Raw genomic sequence first — 14239 nt, forward strand, 5'->3', positions numbered from 1 at the left:
GTGGTTCATGGTAGTGAAGAACAACCTTGAAAAAGCTGAAAATGAAAAAAAAATCTGTATGAAGAGCCCCATGAAAAGAAGCTGGGAAATAAAACCATCCTCCATGCTTGCATTTGCAGGGAAAAAAATAAAAGCCATGGTCAGAGCCAGTATGGCTGATGCTAGATATCTGCTTTGCTGAGCCAGCCATAAAGATAAATGCAGATTTTTAAGCCACAATTAAGGCAGAAACCAAAACACACTGAAATAAGACACGTAAAATATGTACATGTAAAATAGGGGGGTAAGAGCTGAGATCTTAAGAGCTGAGATCAGTCTTGGAGTTGAGATTTACCTGCTATGTCATCTGCAATTGCGAATTCATCCTTTACAGAAGAAAATTCAACCTCAGTCTGGTTGCTGGCATTGATGGAACCAGACCTTGGCTGGGTAGGGCTCTCCTCAGAGACATCAGTTGGCTGCAGGAAAGCAGTGTGAACATCCTGTATGTGAGCTTTTAGGTCTTCATAGGATGGAGCTCGAAAATCGCAGCCATCACACTGCAGGACCTCCATGGTTCAGGATGATCTTTTACATTAGAAAAATCTGCAAGAGAAAACAGGAGAAGAACGGTATGAGTTTACAGCAGCTTTTGGAACAAATCCTGGGAACAGCAAGGTAACACCAAGCTTTTGATGACTCAGTCACTTGCAGAGATTCCACAAACACAGCGGTGTGGAACTCAACCTTTCCTAACCCTATTAAGAAGCGTCTGCTCAGATTCACAAGAAGTCCTATCTAGGTAGCTCACAAGCTGCTGACTCAACTCTCTGACAAGTGACTACTGATCCAGTGGACTTTGTCCTCTTGGCTTTTCCATCGGGCTGTTTTTTCAGAATTTGGTCTTGTTCAAAGACCACAGCCCATGTGCAGAGCAATGGCACATTACTCCCAGTCATACACTGGAATTTGCTATCAGAATACAGCAGCTTCTGCCTTCAGGAGCCACACTCTAAGCTTCCTGGAAGTTGCCAATTCCTGCCTCACTCAGTACCATGCATCAAAAGCTTCCACAGGGAGAAATCTGTCTTTCTTCACAGCATACTACTATCTGTCCTGATATTGAAAACCTAGACCTAACAGCAAGGTTAGATACACTTACACAAACCCAAGGCAGAATACTTTGCTCTGCCCTACTTCCACCAAGCTTTTAAGGGCACCTCCAGTCTTTGTTAAAATGTTTAGTTTCATTTCTGTCTATTCTAGGGACAAGACCTTTGTGCCTTTAGCAGTCTGGGGGATGGAGACAGCCGGAGGAAGAAAAGGACAGCAACGGGAATAACCACACTGAAAAAATACAACGGAAACATGAGTTACAAAGACTCAAGAGTCATTAGGACTTCCCTGATTTATCCAAAAACCCTGCATGCCTTCAAGTGGAAAGCAACACAAGACACAGTGAAGAACAGTGGTTCAGTTGTGACAATTAATCCTGCGACAGAGGGCTGCACTGCCATGAAGGACAGGAGACACAAAGCACAAGCCAAACAAAAGACTTAGACCCTCCTACCCTGTGCAGTGCTCAGGCACAAGAGCCATCTTCCTATGCTAATACAGCAATTGCCTCTTTAAACTTCCATGCATCTGCTGGAAAAGGATGACAAATGGAGCATTTCAGAGGTCCAAGATACAACAGGAGCCCACAGCAACTTAAATCCCATGTGTTTGTTGTATGTGGAGTATGAAGGAAGCAACCTAACAAAGTGAGGAGAAAGCTCCAAAACATTAAGGCACAGAAACAAGAGAGGGTACTGCACCAGGATTTTAGATGAAAGAATGCTTCTCCTGATAGCCTGCTAAAATAAACTTCTAGCTGGTCAAATTCCAGACAGCCTGAGCACAGAGGCTCTCCTCACATTTACCTTCTCTACTTTGCAGGCTGCACGGTGTCCTTTCTCTCCCCCCACTGCCTCTCACCACCAATAAAGAAAATGAACGCTGCACCAGCTTCTTTTCAGCTAACAAAGTTACAATAATCGAGATACTCAAGCTTTTATGTGCAAGCACCAGACCAAATTGTGTGGAAGAGGTTGCTATCTGCTCTGGATCAAATTACAGCAGTGAGTGAAGCCCCACCCCACGTCTCCTTTAGCACAGTCCATTAGACCTGAAAACAAATTTTTCCATGGAGCAGACGACTCCTGCATTTAGAGCACTTCACAGAAAAGCAGATCATCCAGTTTTCACTACCCATCCCCCAAGCTTAGTCCTTTCATCTCAGCCAAACAAGCCACAGCTCCACTGAATGTGTTTATCACACTTTCAAGAGATATGAGCCCCTGCGTCACTGAAGCTTTAAGACTCACTAAGCTGCCCTAGTCCTCTGAGCTTTGGGAGCAGCCATTTTAGCTCAGACAACTCCTGCACTCAGAGCCTCGGAGCTCCTTGCCTGTGCACAACATGGCCTCACTTATCTCAGCTTCAGCTTAAGCACACCAGCTTTTTATTTTCTTTCTATGTTTTTTCCTCTTTTTTTTTCCCCCTCCCTTTTTGAACTCCTCCTCCTCAAGGTGATGCTTTAAAAATCACCACACCTCAGAAATCACATCTCCTTCACATTTCTCCTGCATGGCTTGCCCTCCAAAATCGTGTCCCTGCTCTCCTCTCCCTGTGCCTTTCCCTCAGAGCTGCACCTTCTCTCCTTCAGCAGAAGGTTTCCCCAAAACATCTCCTCAGGGTTGGGTTCCCCTGTCCCATGGATGACAAAACGTGGCTCCACAAAACGCTGCATTCACAGCGTCAAGACACTGGTCCAAGCTGTCCTACAGGCAGAGGCGACACGCAGCTGAGCCTCCTAGGAGCAGCAGGAGGAGGAGGAGGAGGAGGAGGAGGCGCGGGGGAGTGAGGGGGGACAGCAGGCGGGAAGGCTCCAGCCGGGCCTGTCCCTGGGGAGCTCTCCTGCTTGGCGCAGAAGACACACCACCCCACTGCCCTGCCAGATTCCAAAGTCTAATGACCTTTGTTAATCACCACCCAGCCTGTCTGCATCAGCAAACCCTGCCAGCAGACACACCCTTCACACAAAGGCTGTAGCTATGCCTTTTAAGAGAGGTTCTCTGAAAGCTCCATTGTGTGGAAGAGATGAAAAACAACGGGCGCGCACACACACAAAAATCTCACTCTTCCCCCCCCTCCCCTCAGACCTCGCCCTCCTCAGCCCCCCGAAAACTTCAGACCCTTGAGAAACATCACTGCAAAACCCTCTAAGCTCTTTCTCTCTTGGAAAACTTCAGGCCAGCTTATGAAATAGAAAACCAGAAGGGAGACCAACGCTGAGGATATGGAAAAAAAAAAGGACAATCCTGGCAGCTCCAAGAGGTGAAAGCCACCACCATCTTCATTCATCTCCAGCACGCAGTGGATGCTTGGAGAATGCATCCTTGAGGATGCTGGTTGCCCTCTACACAAGCTTGAACCAACCATGTTGAGAGATATCATTAATAGCTGCTGATTAGAGAACTGATGGGGACTCTCCAATGGGTTCCAGCTCCAATCTCAGCAAGGTCTGCACCACAAAGGCAGCACCAAGCCCAAGAAAGGTTAATCTTGCTGCTCTTCCCGTGAGGAACAAGCTCTACCTCAGCTCAGGTAGAGCTGAGTGGACTTCAGTGTGATGTTTCCACCACCCATCACCTGCTGAGAGCTAAAAACTCACACTGCCAGTTTGAGCTCATGTATCAGAAGAAACTGTAACACAATGTGCATCTTTCTTCTTTTTTGTCCACACGGGAGATGACACCAGGAGAGACTCACCCGGTGAAAAGAGCAAAGAGCATTTTCAAGAGCAGATGTTAAAACACTGTCAAGCCACATCCCAAGCCACGTAGACAAAGCAAAGTTCACGTCTCCATCATGGTCAGCTAAGCTAACTCATTCCATAACCCTTTACATTTTCAGTAAAAAAATTTAGAGGGGAAATGGAGGTGGAGTGAGACAGGAGTTACCAAATCTAGTAACTCAGCAGCAGAAGTGTGGGAAGAAAAACCTGAAGCAACCAAACAAAATCACCATTAAATGAATCCATAAATCCCAGAAGCCCTTGAACATATTCACAGGCAATCTCTTGAGACCACATTGTGTATAAATAATATGTGACTTCTAAAATACCCTTACTAATGCAATGCTAACCTCACAAAACATTATTAAAATGCCATTGTCTGGCTAATTTGCATTTACAACGTCTTCTTAAATATGGAGGTATTCTCATTTTTCTTACGAGCAAAAAGCTTTCAAAACATTGGGCAGCAGAGATTCTCAAAGCCACCGTTTTAAAGACACAAGGTGGTCTCAAATCGTCTACAGCATCCTCTCTACACTCACAAACGCCTGAGAACATCTGAGAACAGTTGCATTAGATTTTGAGGTTTTTAAAAATCCAAAACAAAAGATAATTGTGCTTGTTGAACAACAGTAATTACAGAATTTGGCAGCAGCCAAAGTAGTACAAATCATTATGTTTAAGTTTGGTTTTAAAGCTTCAAAATACAAAATTAATTGTGAAGCCCAAGGCACTGACCTCAAAACTGAGCTTCTGTGGTTTGAACTACCCATCCGTTATATTTTGAGATGGAGTCAGCAGAGCTTCTCCAAGTTAGGAATATGCACATGCACAACCACAACTAAAAAGGTCAGACCACACAACACTCCACCAGCTTCCAGCTCAGCATTAGTAACACTGCATGTGAAACAAAGGCATCTCCAGCCCTTCCTCTGGTCAGATGATCAGAGCCCTCTTCATCCCTACAACTGCAGGTTGCACTCAGAGCGCTCATTTTACTCAGCAAAAAGCTGGAGCTGAGGAGAAAATCTCTTCCCCCAAGCTTGGAGCAGGGAAGTGTTTGAGTCACCCTCCTTGGAGGTATTTAAAAGATGTGTGCATATGTACCTTGGGGGGCATCATTTAGTGGGTGAACATGAGGACTCCATGGTCCTCGAGGTTTTTCCAGTCTTCCCCACCCATCCAGAATTTAACTACCAAACACCACAGAAACAAAATTTGCTGGCATATAATTACAGATAAGACAAGTTTTCAAAATTCCCATGAGTAACACCTCAGGCATTTTTCTCCTGCTAGAGAAGCCTGGGTTTTATACCAGCGCCTACAGCTGTGCTGAGGACCTTCCAGCCCTGCTGCCTGGGCTCCTGGCCAGGTCCAGCCCATGTACAGTGGAGCTGCAGCTCTCATCTTTGGTTTTGGGCTTTTTTTGCCCCTGATTTTTTTCTTCTTAAACACTTTTTATAATGTAAGATCACGACAGCAAAAATCAGGACTAAACAAAGAAAATCATAGGGGGAATGCAAAAATGGGCACATTTGAGAAACTGGAAACCTGAAGGCTATTCCAACTGGAGGATGCCAACCTCTCCTTTCATTTATGAAAGGAAACCCCATAATTAATTAAGAATTCAGGGAATAAATTCAACTCTCAACTACAGTCAGGTAAATGTACTCAACTCATGGGTCTTTTTCAATGACTGAAAAAGTCATTGGAAAAGTCAAGCTATTGGAATTCTTGGTCTTCTGAGGACTGTCTTTGGAGTTACTTCTCTGAGCTGGTAACAACATAAACTAAACTGAAATGCCATTTCTTTCTTCACTTTTTTTTCTTTTTTATTTGATACAACCAGATTTTGAGAGAACTCCATGGGTTGGGTTGCAATTCCATACTATACATACTTTGTGGTTCATCTTTTCTTGTGAAGGAATTAATGATAAAACTATATCACTGGTTACAGCTTTAATTATCAATATCTCCATACATCCAGTTTTGGGTTGTTTGTTCCATTCTGAAACTCAACAGCTAAGGACATAAGAGAGCTGATGCTTGTGATTCCATTCTTCAAGTAAAAATTTCCCTTGACTTACATGGAAACGTATATCAAAATGTAAGGTATTTTCAGGCATAACTTTACTATTGAAGATTCAGTACAAAACAATAATAAAAACAATCTAAACTGAGAAGACACAAACTCATTTTCTTCCCAAAATGTCCTTATCCGGCTACCTGAAAGACTGTTTGAACCTGAAGTGGGTTTCAGATCTGATTTCACAAAACAAAGTCTTCTTCTACATGCTTTGTACATTATCTTCCAAACTTTTTAGAAATCTCCCTGTCTTGGAAAATAGGAGGGCTAACTCCCATACAGTTGATATTTATTTATGTTCCCGAATACAGACACCAAGACCACACTAAATCTAGCACAGCTTGCAAAATCTTCTACATTAAAAAGTACCTAAACCACATTATTCTTAAAGCTCATGGAAGAGATGATTCTCACTGCTGCCTGAAGAACAGTTGGGTTTTATTTTTTTTTCACTTTAAGAAAACAAGGATTCACAGAACCTCTCACATGAATGAGTTTAAATGGGTCCAAATGATTGATACACTGGTATCAACTACACCGGCTCCCCACGACTATGACTTCTCAAAATGGGGGTGGAAAAAAGGCAAAACAAGTAAACAAAATATCCAAAACCCCAGAAAAACATAGTTATTGAGTATTAATACCTATTAGTCATCTCACTGTAAGACCATAGCAGAATAAAGGCACACCATGGATTTTAGAAGAAAGTGTGAAAGGAGAATCACAGATAGTGGCACTTATCTGTCTGCTTCTGCTAGAGATTTACTGATTCAAGCTACCTAAGTGCTGATGACTCCTTCTTTTCTCACAAATAATGATTCTTCTCTTTCTTTCTGACCTGGGATCTACATATATACCTGATCTGTTAAAAAAAAATACATTAAGAGGCCATCCAAATGCCTGAAGGGTACTTTCAAACTTCAAACTTTTTTGAAATAAAAGCAGATTGCAAATAAAATGCCACAGTCTTATCAAATGACAAACATAGACTGTCATACAAATTACAATTCTGGCCTTTTTTTTCCCTTTCCTTTGGGTTAGCTGTGAGGCAGTACACGATACAGAGCACAGGCAACAGAGTCTGAGGATAAAGAACTTCCCTGATGAGAAAGGCTCTCAAACATTAAATGCTCTTGCTCCAAGCAAGGCTAGGATGGGTTCTTCTGATCTTCTGAATTACTTTCATGGCAAGTTATTAATCCCTACAGAATTCAGAAAGACACTAAATATATATATGAGAATCTGAACAACCGGATGGTCAGAGTAGGACTTTATTAAGTATGACACTTAATTTGCTGCGCAGAACTAGTTTAAGAGGGAGGTGAAGCAGGATGGGGCAAAAATTCAGGGCAGAAATGTGGTTTTGCCACTGGGTTCCCGTGCTAACAGGACATGAGCCAAGTCATTCACCTCCCCAGCACAACCCACAGCCCCTCAGTGCTCTTCTCCACAGACACCAGGGGCAAGAGGGCTGGCCCAGGCGAGGAAAACAGACACCAGAGCCAAGCAGCTTGGCTTTTGTACCCTGCTCATTAGTGCTCCCCATATGGCACAATGGAACTGAAAGCACTGGGGTCTGGGGTTTCTAATTTCCAGCCAAGAATGTACTGGTAATTACCTCGAGTAAGAAAGAGGTGCAAACCCCGGTGTGTGCTGAGTTTGAGAGGGAGAGGAAGAAGATGTCAGTAGGTGGTGCTGAAGAACACGGCAGCACCGGTGCCTGGGTACTCCAGAAAACAACCTAATTCCTTCTCATGCATTTGCAAATACCTTCCAGGAGCTTTCGCACAAAGGATGCATTACCAGCCTCACCCTGGAAGGAGCAGGGGAGGAGCAGGCTCCTCAGCTTGGCACAACCCCAGCAAAGACCTCGTCCTTGCCAGGAAAAGCTGTTTAAAAGGGGGTCCTGCCAGTGGCAAAGCAGGTATGACAAACTCCATGCAGGACCGTGGACTGAAAGAACAGTCACAAAGTCTGAAGAGAGAAGAGATTATCTCCTGATAGCCATCTGCCCTTAAAACACCCTCCAGTGCCTTCAGAGGTAATCTTGCCATTCACCCTGAACTCCCATGCTCCATTCCATGGTCACTGGCAGTGCTGCGAGCTTTAAAGAGGACCAAATCTCAGTTTGCAAGAAGCACAGTATTTTTACAGAGGCTAAATACAGCTTTATGAACTGGTGACAGGGCTAAACCATGGGAACACAGAAACTGCTGGATTATTTTAGGGGCCACAGAATTTTAATCTTAAGAGATCTGAGATTAGACCAGCCAACACAGCTGGTTTAAAACACATGCAGGCAGTCTGAGTGTAGTCACAGAGGTGAAAACCAAGTCACTAGCGCTTAGAAACCACAAATGCAAAAGAGCAAGGCTCTGCTTTGGGCCTCCAACTAAAAAAATGTGATGCCAAATAAAGCCAGAATATCACTAGCTTGAAAGATGTATGTCAAAAGTTGTTTTTCTGGACTCATGTTCCTCCTTTAGGTGCAGAAACTGAACTGGACCTCTTGTAGCCGTGGTGACAAAGATTGAACTTGGCTGGTGAGAGGAGTAATCTTCCAGCCAGAGATCACTTCCCTAATTTGGCACCACGTTACCCTGTTTGGTCACTCAAGACTCGCTAAGAGAAGTTCACAGGGCAGCTGGGAACCAAAGGAACATTGCCTGGATCAGATCCAAGTGAGCCATAGCCCTCTGCCTGTCTGTCACACCCATAAGAGCTCAGCTTCCTAAGGACCCTGGGGAGTGAGAAGCCCTCTCCCTCAGTCCATCCAGAGATCTTACGTGCTCCAGAAGTACTTTAAAAGTACAAGAGAGCTTGTGAAGAGGACGGAAAAGGACTTTCAGAGGAATGTTTTTAACACTACAAAACCAAAGGACCAGAATTCATGTTCTGTGCCAGCCAGCAAAGCTGAGTGCAGCAGCACACCACCTCATGCAAGCCCACCTCATGCATGACTCCAATTATAAAGCAAGATCCACTGCTGAAACCCTGCTGGAGGGTGAAAAAATGCTGATTAACGAAGCCTAAAGATTGTTCAGCTCTCCCAGCCCACCCCTCAGAAGCACATGTTTGTTTGAGGAGCTCCACTGACACCCTGGCTATTTTAACACTGCCTTTGTCTCCAGCTATCCCTCCCCTTCCCCCAAGCTTTCTGCTATATTTGACATTTGCAGGGCAGCAAGCAGAAGCTTCTGTGTCCGCCAGTTCATTTCCTCAGGTAATACAAATCCATCACTGACCCATTTATAATACCAGACAGAATACACAGTTTTATTTGCCCACTGACTCACACGCAGCATGGCAGCCAGCATCTCTGCCCCAGGTAAAAGAACATATACTTTTCCAGCACTTGACAGATCTCAGACCAGTGATTACCATTAGGCTGACACCTTTTCTCCTTGACTACCCCTCCCAAGAGTTCTTTTCCACCTGGGCAAGTGAAGGTCCCCTGTCTGTTTCGTGGTGGTGGCACCAAGATGCTGGTCCTGCCAGCTGAGAAGGGATGCTGCAGAAAAGGAGGAGCAAGTTGCTGGTAACACATTGCCCAAAAAAACAACTTATTTGTCCCAAACAACTTCAGATATAGATTTAATCCTTCGGATTGCATGTTGAGGTGCACCATGAGTATCCTGGGTCCCAATGAGAACCTTGCTCCTTTTCCTCCCCATTTTCACTCACTTACTCCTTCCAGGAATCAGATTTTTGCAGTTGGTGTAATAATACAAAGCTCAAGTCTTAAAATAGCACTCTGGCTCATAATCATAATCATTAATGTGATACATAGATGGCAGACGGGCTCTAGAAGAAACCAAGTGGAACATCTACAGTGCACTTCAGGGTTGGAGGAAAGGGAGTTCCGAGTGATCCTGCAATTATGGATCACAACATGTGCAAATCGACCAGGGTTAATGAAAGTTCTCCAGCCAGAAAGTGGTTTAATCAAAGAGGAATTAGAAACTATTGCATTAAAACAGGGAAAAAGCTGTTTGTCCCTGTCTGTAAAAAAAATTATACTTAATGATGCAGGTAATAATTAAGAACAATCTCCCACAAAAAAAGAAAAAAAAAAAAAGAAACTACAACCAACCTCTTGTTAACCTTGTTTCTTATTTCATGTCTTTCCAGTAATAAACATCTTGTGTCCCTCACTACTATGAATGCATTCAAATTAAGGAGAAATCTAGTACTATAGCTCAGTTGTATCAAGAATGGTAAGAAATTGAAGCTCCTAATGGAGTTCTTCTGTCCTAGTTTAATTCTTTTTGCTTTAAATAAGCTGTTTGAGGGTCAGCCACTGACATCCAATTTCTTTTTCTTTCTCCTAAGAAATACTCAAACAGGAAATGGATCATAAAGAATAAAAAAAAAACCCTGATTTTCTTTGTAATAAGGGCTTAGATTATAAGCAACTGCATCCTTCAAAAGCTACAATCCTTGCAAATATGTGGACATTGCAGAACTCTTAAGAGTTTTTTTCTCTTCTGCAAGTCCATTACACAACACTTTATTTTTTTTTTTTTCAGCTGTTGCAGATGCTCTTAATGATTTAAAACTCAGCAATCTTCGAGCATTTAAATTTATCTAGGAAGGTGACAAAATCTAATTTTAGAACAAAATAATCAGTCTCCATTGTCATAATATGACCCTCATTTCTTAAGAACCATTGACACGTGGCCTAAAAGATTCAGGATGACACCTGATAAAAGAAAAAGTGAAGCAAAAACTTCACTCCAGAATATGTAAACAATTGCCAAACTGCATATTTAACCCCCAGTGTCTATTGCCACAAGGAAAGTTCTGTTCAAGACTAGGCTGTTAAGATAAATATCTCTTGAGGTAAAAAAAAACAAAACCAAAACTAAATTATCCAACAACTGAGTAACCTGGAATCTGCACCCAAATCTTTATTTTTGTAATAGAGGAGATTGCAAGAGATTTTCAGTTTTCCTGGTCTAAAAGAAGAGAATTCTTGGGGAAATTAATTTTAAAAAAACACTTACATGTGTACCTATTAAAACTTTGAACCATCTCCAGTTAGGAGAAAACAAAATGCACTTAAAACCCCACCAAGATTCTTAGACAAATTCAAGGAAAGGCAGCCCAGTGGCAACTCAGGGTTTGTCAGGATTTTGGTTTTGTGTATAATAAGAAGCAATAAAGACACGCCTCAGGAGAACTGTTAAATAAATGGCCAATAAATGGTCTTCTAATAAGACCTGGCCTTAGAAAAAACCCTTATTTTGTTTCATTATTGAAAATTGGTGAGACAGTGGCTCTTCAGGACAGGTATTCTGCTTTTGGCTACGTGCTTTGGAACCCAAAAAAGGCTGTTTGGAACTGCAGTGCCTCTGTCTAAATAACTCCATGGCTAGGCAAACCTTGACATTTACTCTGCATGCAAAAGTGCACAGGAGTGGGTTAGATGTTTTTAAGCCAAAAAAGATGGGAAAAAAAAATTCAAAATATGCAAAAGAAACCCAGAAGAGTGGAGCCCCGTGGTGGTTTAAAATCCATCTATAAACCAAACAGAACCTTCAGCCCGATGAGATACAAACAGAATTATGGAATTTAGCTTGCCTTTTAATCTGGGGAAGTTCAGAAGTAATGTTCTGAAAGCAAAGGAAGGGTTTTCTGGCTTTCAGTGATTTCAACAAAGTAAATTCACCTATGATAATGGCAAAGGCACTTGTGCTGCATTCCACAGTTCCAAAGCAAATGGGTACATAATTCCTATTATCTTTACTAATTATTGTAGAACCATTAAAAAAAAAAAAAAAAACAAAACAAACCAAGTTTGAATGAAAGGGAAGGCACTTAAAACCTTCCCAACCTGCTGCTTTTCCAAGATGTACATCTAAGTACTTTCAGTAGATCAAGTGTCTTTGAATCCTCCAGCTCAAGCACATTTTAAATAAAGCAGGATTAAGTTCAAAGCAGAACCACGTAAAGAATTCTATCTTGTTCCTACTAAAGGAATAAAGATGGAAACAAGCAAAAGGAAAAAAAGGAAACAAACAAGCAAAGAAAATCAGAAAGCAAAACCTAAAGTGCGAAAACCTATGTTAGACTCAACTGTTAAAAAAAAAAAATAGATTTATGGTGGTTGAAAAGGACAGGGTGCATCTTTTCATTTACAAATGGAGAGGAGACAAGGACAATCACATATATAAACAACATATTTTCCTTGCATGAAGAGTCCAGCTAAGTGAACAGCTCTTCAGACACAGCATTCAGCAACACCACTTGCCAGCCAGGTGGATGTCCTCCCTGTTTCTTTCATCCCAAAAGAGGCATACATGACACCAGAATTCATACAAAGAGTGTTCTGAGACATTTGATTTGTTTTTAGGCAACGTCCTTGAACGGTATGGAAGGGAAAAAAAGAAAAAAAAGAAGAACATAATGTGGTTTGCAGTCCACTCTAGACTTTTTTCCCTTTTAAAAGTCATTTGAATAAGAGGCATTTGCGCTTTTTTTTTTTATTCACTTCAAGCAACAAGCATTCATTCAGGCGTGGGTTCTTGTTTGCAGGAATGCAGGCAGAGTCAAAGTTCCACATTAATTTATGACCTCATTGACAAAGTGTCTATGGGAGAAGTGTACAATCAGTTCTGCGCAAATTTCATTTTCCCTTCTGCTGTTTATGGAACACTGGAGCATGACAAAAGACAGGATCATATGTTTCAGGTTTCCATTCATTTATCACAGACAAGTCATTAAGGCCAGTGGAAGTGACTTGTGCTCTCAGAGACAGCAGAGGCTGAAGTATCTCCCTGGTTTTCAAATGGCTGCAAATTCAAAATGAAATCTGAAGGCTCACAATTTCAAGTTGCAGATAAGAAACAAAAAAAAAAAATCAGACATCTGTAAGTATTTCAGGCAGCAATACCGACAGTCTACTCCATCCAATCACAACCTGTTCATTTGGCTCACTAAGTTCAGGCCACACTTGTTGGTGGGCTCTGCCTGTGTGAAAAGCAAGTTGGGTGGGTCTGCACCACAAAAAAAAAAAAAAAAGCCTTCCTCCTTTCCCTGGCAGTGGAGAACCACAAAGAAGTGAAGCAGCCTGGCTCCAGGTCACACAGCTGGTCTGTGGCACAGCCAGCTGCACAAAGTGGCTTTCCAGACCCCAGCCATTCCCTGTGGTGCCACGCTACCTTCCTGTGCCCCCCTGGAATCCCAGCACTAACTTCCCACCAGAAGAAGAAATTAAAAAATGCTCTCCAGCACGGCAGAAGTTGTAATTCCAGAAGGAAGGGTAAATCAAAACACCACACACAAGGATGCAACTGATGCTCTTTATTTATCTCTGTATTTATTTTCTAGCTGGAGTTGCCATTTCCACCCTTCTGCACAGAATCCAGGCCTTTTGCTGAACAATTTAGGTCAACTCGGCAAAATGTCTGCAGAGCTGCAGAGAAGAATACCAGTGGAGAGATGGGGTTTGGGGTTGGTGAACATGGTCTAACCCTCATATTACTTGACATGGCAGTGGAGGATGCACGTGGTAAAAAAACCTGGTTTTTTAGGGAAGCTTTTTATGAGGGTGAGGAAGAATATTTGTTTTGCAGGGCTGGCAGCTAGAAAAACTGAAATTCTTGGATGATCTGAGAGGCTTTTCTCTTAAAGAGGACCTTGTCCAGACTGCTGAGTCTTTCTTCCCAAACTCTTCTAAATAATCAGAAACATAATAATAATTCTGTTCTATCAAAGAATCTGGACCAAACCCCATCAACACTCACTAGCAGTCATCAAAGAGAGTCTCTTTTAGAGCACCTTCATAAAAATACCTGCAAGAGGAACTCTCTGGGTCTTCCTTAGTGTCTTTTTTTTTAAAGCAGGAGATATTCAAGGCCATAGAAGAGGAAGTTTGATTTAATCAGACCTCTCTTTCACACATGCTAGCTGGAGCCACAAAAGCATGTGCACACTTCCACTCCACCCTGGCTGACAAAATTTATGACAGCAGCAAACCAAGCAATTAGTTTTCACATGCTGACAGTTGCACCTATCCTTCATTGTTTGTATATCACCACAAGCAAGACAAAGGTATTTTATAGATTTTTTTTTTTAATGTTTAGATTGTATGAGAATCACGTCCTACAGAACCTTTAGGCTACACATCACCTTCAGCCTATGTTCAACCAGTATGTGAAGCTACTATGGTTTTTCTGAAAATAAGGTTTTTCAATAAAATAAATGTTCCCTGCTGAGAGTCTGGATGTCTGAGAAAACACATCCTTCCAAAAGGCTCTGTGCTCAGAGCCATGCACAGCCTACCAAGGACTCCTGATCCCATTTCATGTGAACCCAAACTCTGCGAAAGGAGC

At 42.4% G+C, this 14239-nt stretch overlaps 1 protein-coding gene across 6 annotated transcripts in view; it reads right to left on the bottom strand.

Annotated features, from left to right (window-relative positions):
- Nucleotides 1–14239, bottom strand: part of ZNF462 (zinc finger protein 462) — a 90954-nt gene that overhangs the window by 51122 nt on the left and 25593 nt on the right. For all 6 annotated transcript variants that reach the window (XM_071455738.1, XM_071455743.1, XM_071455742.1 and 3 more), the window contains exon 2: nt 335–585. In XM_071455738.1, the coding sequence (XP_071311839.1) occupies nt 335–554 (220 nt within the window). In that variant the 5' untranslated portion in view covers nt 555–585. The remainder of the gene's footprint in view (nt 1–334; nt 586–14239) is intronic.

Source organism: Agelaius tricolor, unplaced genomic scaffold (genome assembly GCF_023055355.1).
Source record: "Agelaius tricolor isolate 1412-34295 unplaced genomic scaffold, bAgeTri1.0.p SCAF_53, whole genome shotgun sequence".
Taxonomy (NCBI): domain Eukaryota; kingdom Metazoa; phylum Chordata; class Aves; order Passeriformes; family Icteridae; genus Agelaius; species Agelaius tricolor.